General features: G+C 39.9%; 2 protein-coding genes across 3 annotated transcripts; one reads left to right on the plus strand and one right to left on the minus strand.

Moving 5' to 3' along the window:
- Positions 1 to 1,602: 1,602 nt before the first annotated feature.
- LOC103978065 (homeobox-leucine zipper protein HOX11-like) lies at positions 1,603 to 3,231 on the plus strand. 2 transcript variants are annotated; one of them, XM_009393769.3, is made up of 4 exons: positions 1,607 to 2,003; positions 2,388 to 2,668; positions 2,756 to 2,835; positions 2,932 to 3,231. In XM_009393769.3, the coding sequence occupies exons 1-4, from the start codon at positions 1,784 to 1,786 to the stop codon at positions 3,200 to 3,202; spliced, it is 852 nt and encodes a 283-aa protein (XP_009392044.1). In that variant the 5' UTR covers positions 1,607 to 1,783; the 3' UTR covers positions 3,203 to 3,231. The 2 variants fall into 2 exon arrangements, with proteins under 2 accessions (XP_064953528.1, XP_009392044.1); XM_065097456.1 differs by having other exon boundaries at positions 1,603 to 2,003; positions 2,388 to 2,835.
- Positions 3,232 to 5,834: 2,603 nt separating this feature from the next.
- LOC103977603 (protein trichome birefringence) lies at positions 5,835 to 8,921 on the minus strand. The gene is made up of 5 exons (XM_009393166.3): positions 7,383 to 8,921; positions 7,114 to 7,306; positions 6,835 to 7,028; positions 6,594 to 6,752; positions 5,835 to 6,497 (listed from the first exon to the last, which is right to left on the minus strand). The coding sequence occupies exons 1-5, from the start codon at positions 8,645 to 8,647 to the stop codon at positions 6,161 to 6,163; spliced, it is 2,148 nt and encodes a 715-aa protein (XP_009391441.2). The 5' UTR covers positions 8,648 to 8,921; the 3' UTR covers positions 5,835 to 6,160.
- Between the last annotated feature and the right edge of the window lie 2,301 nt (positions 8,922 to 11,222).

Raw genomic sequence — 11,222 nt, forward strand, 5'->3', positions numbered from 1 at the left:
ATAACATTGTTGGTCAAAGACATGATATTTTTATATTTTTGAAGCAAGTATATAGGATACATGCATTGGAGACAAACCAGATGCTAAATAGATGAATTCCTTTAGGAACAACAACAAATAGGACACATGTAAATTTCTTTATATTCATTCACAAGACATTTATAATTAATGAAGTACATCACCATCTTGATCCAATAGAAAGGAAAAATAAACAATAATCCAGTAATCAAACCCAAATCAATCTACAAAACGACATGACACAAAAATCTAAACAAGTGTTGAGAACAAGCTAAAATTCTTGGAGGATTAAAAATAGGTGAAGCCATCAACTTTATGACCATCGAAGAAGGATTACCAATAGATTGGTAAGGTTTGTATAAGTCGGGTGATATATATCGACTTGACTCATAATTTAACGAGTTTAAATCCTTCTGTTGAACAGTGATGTTTTGGGTTAATGTATTATTGGCCTGATTCAGAAGTTGATGAACAGTGGCGTGGTGAGGCACAGCTCTGTCTACGTTCCGTACGCCTGATCTAAAGATCTGGCGTCCAGCAGCCAATGCCGGTTGCTCTGCAGACATAGACTGCAGCCCTATGAAAGACGACTGTGGAGAGAGACAGAGGGAGCTGGTGTCTCCTCCCGGTGATGGTTGAGCTCTGCGTCGTCCATGATTGCTCGGCGAACGTGCTATGATTGACCACACGAGGAGAGACAAGGTGAGAGAGCTGAGCAAGAGAGTCAGAGGTGTTTTAGGGAGCGTTCTTCAGGCCGTCTCACACGCACAGGGCGAACGTCCCATGAGATGCGACGCTTCTTAAATATCCTCCACCATGTCCGTTATACGACTTGGCTCGCAACAGTGGCCGATAAAATGAACATAACGGTTTTTTAGTTTCCGTTGTACGATTGTAACGGAACTTCGATTCTACGTTGACGAGCTCGTGCACCCCGCTATCGCCGGTGACTGGTGGGGCCCAACATAACGTGCCGGTCACATCGCGACTCGGATGAACCGCCCGAACCGTGATTCGATTGAGCGGTTCAACGAAATTACGCTTCGGATGATGTACCGAGTTACGAGCGTCGCTCACGGCTCGTCAGGTACGCCATAAATTGGTGGCGCCCATTTATGTCTCTGCCGCACCTCACGTGACCTCGTCACGAGCGGACCCTAATCGAATCGAACCCGTTAACGGTTCGATAGTTTCAGTTCTCAAAATCTGAAATAATCGGCAATTTCAAATAAATAAAATAAGCAAATTCGATTCCAAACCAAACTCAGAACCGAACCATTGAGAATCGATTTGGCTCCATTTCGAAATTCAACAACCGAGGTCAACGCTTGTTCTTACAGTGACAAGAACGAATATGTTTTAGTGCAAATATTTTCTCTCGAGAATTCATCTCATTTTAATCTTTTTTTGCAGCAATAGAAAATTTGGATTTGGCTTTCTGATGGAATCCTGGGCTGGACATGGGAAAGGGTGAACGAAGATGGAGTCGCAACGATGGTCAATATGATTATGGTTTTCGGTTGTCAGACTGCTGTTATAACTGCTACCGCTGAAGCCGAAGCTGAAGCCGTTGTTGTTGTTTTCATGTTGCTGCGTTTCTGTGTCGTCCCCTTTCAGAGGATCACGTGTGTTTGCCTACCTCTGAGTGTTGTCGGTCAAACGTGATTTCGCCCACTGCGCTCGCTACCTTTTGTGTTCCCTTTGCCTCTCCTTTGGCCGCCTGCCGGGGTGGTGGTTGTTCTGCAAGCAGCGCTGGTGGGGCGAGATGGAGCAGGGGTTGGCGCTTGGGATGGGATTGGATGTTGGTCGCCGCGAAGAAGAAGAAGAAGAAGCGGCGTCGGGGGACGAGGAGGAGGGTGGAAAGGAGGATGGGGAGGTAAGGAGGTCCTTGCAGCCAGCGCTGCCGCTTAAACTCCTCCCCCTCTTGCCTGTTCCCCGGCAGCCTTCTCCTCCCCTGCTCCGGTTCCCATCGTCGACTGCGACGAGTAAGAACCTAGACAATGAAAGTTGGGTTTTTGTTTCTTTTTCTTCCTGGGTTCCATATGGATTAAAGGATTTGGCGATGGAGCTTTGTCCCTGACATAGTTTGATACACTAAATGTATTAATAATATCGGAGAAAACAAGATCTTTATGCCCTGTTAGGATTCTTATCCACTGGTGTTTGTTCCAAAAGAGGTGAAATGTATTTAGATTTTTTTGCTAGAAAAAGGATTTTCTTACGTTAAGAATTCCGCTGAAGAGATAAAAATGCACATTTGGATGAAAGGAAGCTGTAAAAAAGTGTTCTTTACCCAATTTTAAGACCTTTTATCAGCGGTTGGATTGTGAAGGATTTCGCTCGAAAATTGAACTCTTATTGTTTTGTAGGGAATTTGGATGCCTCGACGCGAGGGTTCGATGTGCCATCCACAGAGGAGGCCGAGGAAGCGGCGGCGGTGTCTTCGTCGTCACCGAACAGCACCATCTCCTTTCGGATGGGCTTCTCCGCCCAGCGAAGCAGCGCTGAGAGGGGAGGAGTGGTGGAAAGGGCGTCGTCTATAGTGAGCGACGAAGAGGAGAACGGATTGGCGAAGAAGAAGCTCCGCCTCTCCAAGGAGCAATCTGCCTTCCTCGAGGAGAGCTTCAAGGAGCACAACACCCTCAATCCAGTAAAAGATCTGAGAACAACAAAAATTACAACTTTTGACGTCATGATTGAATATATATATATATATATATTGGATTATCTATTTCAGAAGCAGAAGCTTGCTCTGGCCAAGCAGCTCAACCTGCAGCCTCGACAAGTAGAAGTCTGGTTTCAGAACAGAAGAGCCAGGTACTCTTAGATCAACTCCATCTTTCTTTCCGTTAGCAGTCATGTTCCTTTTCTGATCCAGAAAAGCTCATCCTTCGTATCTGCATCTAATGGCAGGACGAAGCTGAAGCAAACAGAAGTGGACTGTGAGTACCTAAAGCGCTGCTGCCAGACGCTGACGGAGGAGAACCGCCGCCTCCAGAAGGAGGTGGCCGAGCTGAGGGCCCTCAAGACCACCCACCCTTTCCACATGCACCTCCCGGCCACCACCCTCTCCATGTGCCCCTCCTGCGAGCGCGTCGCTTCCACCGCTGCAGACCACCGGCCGAGCTCCTTCGCCGCCCTCTTCTCCAAGCCTACGCCTGCGGCACCTCGCCAGCCTCCCTGACAACTTCCGGCCCCAACCGCCAGCAGCCACTGGCCATTCATGTACATAACTCTTGTTTTCGTGGCGTTTTGTTAGAGGGACAAGAAAAGATGTGCGTCAACATACTTTGCTGCTGCTAATGATATCCACTGCGTTTCTAGGTGGTATGAGTTGATCTGACAAGAGAGATTTAATTTCTCTTCAAGCAGTCATATAGATGATCAAGACATGAATTATTGATGTGAGAGATTAAGAGGTTTAGCAGCTCATATGTTTCTCTTGTTCTATCTTCTTCGAGTTTCCACTTCCACGAGGAACAAAGAAGTGAAACCAGTCGTGTTCTTGTACCCATCAAAGATGGAACACACAACATGAGGTGGATGGAGACAGATCTACTGGCTTCAGGTGGTGGGTGTGCTCTCCTTATCACAACCTCCAAACACAATCTTGGGATAAATGATTGATTGATATCAAGTGTCTGATGTAACAACTGAAGACTTTCTGTGAGTTGACCATTACACCTCCATCTCTTCTTGTTGTGTGTTCATTAAAGAGAAGATTGAGCTATTTTATATATCCACGATGAAAGAAACTTAAATTGATTATCATATATGAGAATAATAAAATATAAGAAATAAATTCCTTTTTGAGTTTGCATATACTATCACATAAATTTGTGATTATAAGTAAAAAAAAACCTTAAGAGTATTATTTTTCATAATACCCCATTAATATAAAATTTTAAAATATTTTTTTAATTAAAAATATTTATCAATCGTAATAATTTCTATATGCTTTTCCATTTGGATGCCGAAAACAACAATATGATATGACCTCTGCAGCTTAAATGTAGGAACAAATCCCTGATTCAAACTGTTGAACATATTCATCACAAAATGTCTCTTTCATCATTATGGTCATGTAAATCATAGTTTATAATTGAGAAAGTTGTTCATGGTGTTATGCAAGTGGTGGCAAAGTCAAACAAAAAAAGTTTCTCTTGCTCTGATGCAATTCTTGCATCTTGAATTCACATAAACCAATCAATCACTGATGAAGTACTCCAATGCATGCAGTATTTAATGATGAACTGAAGGCAATGAACTAAAGATCAATGGAGGTACCAAAAAAAAGTTGTGGGATGTGCAAAACAAGTAAAATAGACGCTGACAAGGAACTTAATTTACTCACCTCAGATCTTCCAGGGTGGTTTCATCCATGAACACATCAGTGACAGAGTAATTACTTGATCATGATGCATGAAACAAAAACTCATCCACTGCTTCCAACAATAGACATAAAAGCTGTTGCTTTGATTTCACCATTCAATCTTTAATATGCATAAAAAAGAAACATTCTTCGATAGGATATCGTAATAACCGTATTTTCTGATGAATATGGGTTTGGTAATACAAATTAACTCTGTTTGGTGAAAAATGCCAACAAAAAACAAAATTGCTAAGAGTCTAAAAGAAAAAGAGTAATAAGCACAATACGAAAAATATAAGGATCTAAAAATGAAGATCTAACTTCTTATAGCGATAAGAATCAAAATTGCTAATTGTGACAGCTTTTGCTACAAGCAAATGCAAATTTCAGAAGAAAGAACATTTGGACAAGCCAGATTTCTTGTACTGCCACATTGTAATGCTAGTTCTTTTACCATGACGCAAACCGGTACCTAGGTTAAATATGCATCACAGCTTTATAGTGAAGATTCAGGTTAAATCTCCATCCAAAGTTCAGTTAAATAAAATAAATCTAAGACTAAGTGGTCTGTTCTAATCTTATTAACAACAAGACCAGTGACCATAGTATTAATAAGACAATTGCATAGTCAGCCTTCTACACAGTTATTAAAAACACAAATGAGAAATAACTATAGGAAAAAAAGAAAAAAAAGTAAGATAGAGAAAAAGTATATTGTGTAGTAAGTAACCTGCGACACATTATGCAAAACTCTAGCAATCCAAATACCTGCAACACAGCTACATTATAAAGAAAAGCACATTCATTTGCAGTAGATGTGACATCTTAGGGAAAACTCTGGCAATTCAAGATTGCCATATCATGTAACACTTACATGTAAAGATTCAACTAGATTGTTACCCTAAAGTTTACCTCGACGTGTCTCTCAAATTATAATGCTATTCCCTGTTACATCTTACAAAAAAAATCAGCAGTTCAAGAATCTTACATCATACCAACTTAATTAAAGTTGGTCTAAGTTACAAGTATTAGCTTATTACACCATGTGATAGTAACATGAATCTCCAAGTAATTAGTTCAATACCACAATACTACCAAGAGTGAGACCACCATGATGCATTGAAGTCGTTCAAGCTATCTCCCATGTATCTAGAGTTGATTAGCAGCAAAAGATCAGTAATCCTTCAAAGATGTCTCGGGAAGAAAAAATTCAGTGAACTCACATCTATCAGCATGTATATTTGATATGTCAATGTCAAAAAAGGAAGAGACAAGCTATGACAACCGGGAAGAATAAGCTCAAGAGGTAGTAAATGGATTTTCTTTTTGGAAGAAACATGCAGTAGAATGATAGGTAATGCACAAGTCTTGAAAGACATGATCGTGAGCAACATAAATGGACTCATCATTATTAATAAAAGGATGTAAAAGGAAAAATAAAGAATCAAGTAAAACGCTGTTTTATAACAGAGATATGTAATTCTTTATTTCTAAATAAACACATAAGATTAACATCGTACGTCAACATGCCTAAAGCTGCCAGAAAAAGAATTTTGTAGACGTGAGGAAGAACTCACTAATACAGCTTGCTTTCCCTCTCTTGTTGCATAAAATAAATTATACTGAATGCTTTCTTCTTCCAGAAATTTGTATTTTTCCCTCTGTAAGTACTCACATTGACAGTTTGATCCACTCATTGATTTACTTATTTACCTCATATGAAATTAATATACAACACCACTTTATTATCCCCAGGTTGTTTAATTTTGGTTACAGCAGTTGATGCTGTTTGATGATAAGCTGTGCATATAGTAGCTCATTCCAAGAATCGGGCACTCCAGGGAGGCACCAATGACTGCAATCTTGGTATCTTTCAGGAGATCTCCTCTCTTCCTCAGTCAAGTGCTGCTTCCGGTAGATGGAAGGGTGGGCATCTTTCCTGTAGTCAGTCATTCTTGTAATGTTTAAATAGGAGGCAGGAGTTTTCATTCCCTTGATCACCGATTCCAAAACAGTCATCTTTGATGGATATGATGAGAGATACGTCTCATTCTTGATGGGTTCAGTCTCTTTGTCACATTGCCCACCTGAATTCCATTGCCCACCACTGAACAGAAAACAGAATCAAGTGTGAGCAAGCTGAAAGAAAATGAAGCATTTGATGGTAAAACTTATGATCGAGTTAACAAATTGACTAGAGCACCTGAAATGTGAGGCAGAATAGCCCCTGAAAAAAACTAGGGATTTCTTGGGATTGACATTTGTATCCACCCATTTTGACCAAGTATCGAGAGCTTTATGAAATGCTTCGACGACATTCAATTCACTGTATATATGGTTGCCTTCTTGATAGTAGTCCTTCCTGTTTGAAAATATCTTACTTGGGTTAACCTTGGAAAATCATGCAAAACAGTACAAGATTTGATTGTCTAACTCTTGATTACCCTTTTGAGGTCTTCTCATGAGTCCACCAATGCCCTGTGTTGAAGATAATAACATCTGCATCTTTGTACTTGGAAGATGATCTCTCAATTATGTCAAGCCTAAGCGTCTCCTTTTTCTTGCCGTTGCTTACAGGCATCTCCCACTCCTGAACAAGAAATGGCGAGCGGAAGAACTCCACGGAACAATTGAAATCCTAAACAGACAAATAGTAGCAGCTACTGTAATCCTTGAGATGATATGAGAAACAACAGGATGACAAATTGGGAACAGAAACAAACCTTGAACACGAAAGAATAAGAACCCTCTGTTCTGAATTCATGCCTGCCAGAGGCCTCGAAAACCTTCTTTTTGTCTTTGACAGAGTTTCTTAAGATGCAAACCAAAGAGTCCCACATGTTTCTGTTCAGTGAATCACCAACAAATACCAGTCGTTTTCCTCTCAATCTCTCCAACATATCAGTTGCATTCAACCTAAACACACAGATATGAAGTTTAACACATAAAAGAACCAAACACATCAAACTTTCAGATTTCTAATGTTTATCACCTTGGAATGTTGCAGCCATTAGGCTGCCACCGGAGTTTCTGATAAGACCGATCGGGCCGGCCATTGCGGTAGCAATCAAAAGGTTCATCGATGTGAGGGCAGGAGCCCTCGGGATAGAGTGGATATGAATCATCCTTCACCCACCTTCCTTGGAAAATATCACAACCTTTCATAGCACCGATCCAATCCACCTGTCTCTTTCCTTCATCCCTAGCTGATGCTGCGGTCGGACCATTTCCTTTCACGAGCGAAGATGATAAACTTGGAGCCCCTTTCTCCTCACTCTTTGCCGTAGTAGTTCCGGTACTCTTTGTAACCGAGGGAACCCCACTGCTGGATTGGTTCTTTGCAGCAGCCCCAGACTTAGGAGTCGCTGTTGAATTAAGAACTTGATTTACCTTTGACGCGACTCCTTTATCTATCTGATTCTTCAATGGTAAATCTCCATTTCCCGCAGAACCAACTGCAGTTGTGGTCTCATTCTTCTTTGGAGGAGCTCCGGTTACTGTCAGGTTCTTAGCTGCCAAGACTGCATCTTTCTTGGAATCGTCTCTGTCTCCAACCTTAGTCTGGTTCTTCGTTGGCAAATCTCTAGTTTTTGTAGGATCAACTACGGATTTAGTCTCGTTCTTTGAAGGTATTCCATTCGCTGTCTGGTTCTTTGCTGCCAAGACTGTGGCTGTCGCAGAACCAATCCCATCCCTTCCCTGATCACTCGTCGGAACCCCATTTCCGCCCTCCATCGAGTGATTCTTCGTCGAATCTCCACCTCCCTGCAACCCGATTGCAGTGGGTGAATGATTTTTCACCGCAATTCCATTTCCCTGAGACCCAATTCCACTTCCTGTCTGATTCTTCGCCTGCAAAACCCCACCTTTCTCCACACCGACGCCCTCTGCCGTCAAATTACCCGCCAAGATCCCGCCTTTCTCAGCCCCACCGCCGTCGGCCGGCAGATCCTCCGGCAAAGGAGCCGCATTCTCCGGTGATGGCGATGAAGATGAATTGGGAAAGATGTAAGAGAAAAGGGAAGATATTTGAGATCTGTAGGGAGCGGTGGAGACGGAAGCGGACGTGAAGAGGTTGTTGAACCAAGGGGAGGTCTTCTCCGGAGGGCAAAACGCCAAATAAGCGCTGAAGGCAACGAACGCGAAGGCAAAGCCATAAAGGAAGACCTTCGTCCTCCTCTTCCTGAGAAGGGAGAAGAGGGCCGTTAGATCGGAGACAACGGCGGAGCTCTTCGGAGGCTTTGAGGCTTCCTTCATGGCGCAGAGTGAGAGAGGAAGGGAACACAAAACAACAAGAAAAATGGGTTCTTTAATGGCTTTCACGCATCTCTGGCTGCAGGCAACGGAGAGAGGTGAAGAGCGACGGGAGATTGGCAGTGGAAGCCTTAAGGCTCCGTTGCTGTGAGGGAGTGCGGTGAGAGACCGGAGCAGACCAATAAGTGGACTGGTGTTTGCGGCCACCGAAGAACGGGAACTGTATTCCGAGACTGGTCTTCCAGTTCCAAATTATTATATTTTTGCCATTATCTTTTCTTTATCTTATAATTGGAAGGATGGGATGAAATAGCTGTTTCAATTTTAAATCCTAATATTTTTTGGAAATCGGAAAAAGGGTAAAATTAAATCTAAAATTTCAAAATATCTATGATAATTTTTTACTTATTTTATTAAATTATCTTTTTTTTTTTTCACTTTGATTTGCTTGTTTCTTGGACTGATCTGATTCTTTTTAATCACAATACTGTCTTCTATCTTAAATTATTTTATTCTCATCAATTACAATAGCCTCCTAAATTAATATATATATATATATATATATATGATATAGAAAATAATAAAAATGATTTATGGGATTTTATGAAAACTAATACGTTTAATTACTTAATAATAATAATTAAAATATTATGAATGTCATAAAATCATCTTTAAAAGATGATAATAAATCTAATATATGTTTCTAAAAAAACCACAAAAAATTATAAGAAATACTAATTTTTGGCTCTCATTAAACGAACTTTATCATTATTCCATATTCATAATTCTAATTTTTAATCTAATTAACGGAGAATTCTTTGGATCCTTAATTATTAAGTTAATCGAACAAGATTTATTTTTATTCAAATAAATCCATATTATGATGACTTCGTGATAGAGATATAAAACATATGTACATGTATGCCTTTTCTCCATCAAAATACCCACAAATCGTAATAAAATAGGAAGAGGGAATTAATGACTTTAAGATCATCGCTTTAGTTGATCATCTAAAGGTACAAAATTAACATTGAGATACCTAATCGTGAGAATGGCAATTGAGATCGTGTGAGTGAGTTCTTCTTCTTGATTGTAGTTGGAAAGCAATTCCCGTGTGGGGCCTGCCATTTAATAAAGTAGGGAATCGATCCGATGCCATGGTGGGTGATCTATATATCTTCTTGGAGTGACGGGAAGAGGCAACCAAGTATGGTGGTAAAGGTTGGTGGACGAGGAAGAAGAAGTGGCGGTCATTGACATGAAGAAGAAGTGGTGGTGGCGGCGGGGGCACTCGACTTTGTGTCGATACATGTCTTTTCATGATAGATTGTGATTGGTTTGACTTAGAAATCTTATGTTCATTTCCTTTTCAAGGTTGAGACTTCATGAGTCAAAAAAATAGCATGATTGGGTACATGATTATAATTTTGATATGAACTCTCTCAAGAAAAGAACTCGGGTACATGATTTTTCATATAATGTTTAATTAATTACAAAAAAATTATCCGAATCTAATTTTTAAGATTAAACTCACTTGAGGGAATCTTATAATGGATATAAGAGAATATTTAAATTGACTCGGAAGGGACCTAAATATTTCAAGTCATATGAATTCTATATCTATTGAGATAATACGTATGATATATATCATATCGATTCAAATCTTGGCATGAATTCGAAGATATGATTTCTTACCTAAAATGTGTCGGAGAGTCTTACTCTAAAACGTAGTCGGTGGTTAATTAATCCAACCTTTAAGTAGGCTTCATGATTGGGTCTATTAATTAAGTGGGGTCGAACCAAACAATTAATGGGTAATGGTACGTTGTTGCACCACTAGAGGCCAATTTATGTGGGACTCGAAGTGTCGGCGCGAATGTGCTTGTAGCATTGTAAGCCACATATGTACCAAAGATGAACATCGAATTCAATATCATCTAACTAAATTTAAGGAGCTATCATTGTGATCTACGAAGATAAAAAGGAGGGTTGCTTAAGCCACTCCACTTTATTCGGGATGTGTTCCATTGCACTTGAAAGAATGACTAATCAAATTAGATCCAACTCACATAACACACGCCTACCCAACTTTTCTTTTCGAAGGTTGCAATGCCCTCTACTTGGCTTTAGCTTTGCTTGGGCTTACGATTCATGGAAGTGGGTATAAGAGTTGATTAATATCATCATGCGGGAGATCGTGGCTCTACTTAGATTGTTTGTTTTGATGCTATTAACATTGATTATTAAGTGTATGATAGTTTCCACAAATCTTCGATATGTATTACTAATTATTATATATTTATCACTAGTCAAAGGATTAAAAGTTCAAGAGTTAGTTAATCTAGTTGTTTCTCATTTGTAAAAATAAATAAATTAATACCACTTAATAATAGTTTTAAATTAGAAAATGAATGATAAGTGTTATTTCTCGATTATCACCTTTGAATGAATCATCAATATGATTTGATCTAAACTTGACTCGTTCTAGAAGATTTTTTTAATATATTTTTTTATAACTAGTTAATGGTTAAAAGATATATACTCGAGATATTCGAAGATGAGTATTTCTAATATCGAT

This window comes from Musa acuminata, chromosome BXJ2-3 (genome assembly GCF_036884655.1).
Source record: "Musa acuminata AAA Group cultivar baxijiao chromosome BXJ2-3, Cavendish_Baxijiao_AAA, whole genome shotgun sequence".
Taxonomy (NCBI): Eukaryota; Viridiplantae; Streptophyta; class Magnoliopsida; order Zingiberales; family Musaceae; genus Musa; species Musa acuminata.

Bases quoted from the DNA above. Each gene is read 5' to 3' on its own strand.
- LOC103978065 (XM_065097456.1), top strand. From the start codon at position 1,784: ATGGAGCAGGGGTTGGCGCTTGGGATGGGATTGGATGTTGGTCGCCGC. The intron at 2,004-2,387 runs GTAAGAACCTAG...ATTGTTTTGTAG, and splicing joins CCCATCGTCGACTGCGACGA to GGAATTTGGATGCCTCGACG. The intron at 2,836-2,931 runs GTACTCTTAGAT...ATCTAATGGCAG, and splicing joins TTTCAGAACAGAAGAGCCAG to GACGAAGCTGAAGCAAACAG.
- LOC103977603 (XM_009393166.3), bottom strand. From the start codon at position 8,647: ATGAAGGAAGCCTCAAAGCCTCCGAAGAGCTCCGCCGTTGTCTCCGAT. The intron at 7,307-7,382 runs GTGATAAACATT...CTGTGTGTTTAG, and splicing joins AATGGCTGCAACATTCCAAG to GTTGAATGCAACTGATATGT. The intron at 7,029-7,113 runs GTTTGTTTCTGT...TTGTCTGTTTAG, and splicing joins CTTATTCTTTCGTGTTCAAG to GATTTCAATTGTTCCGTGGA.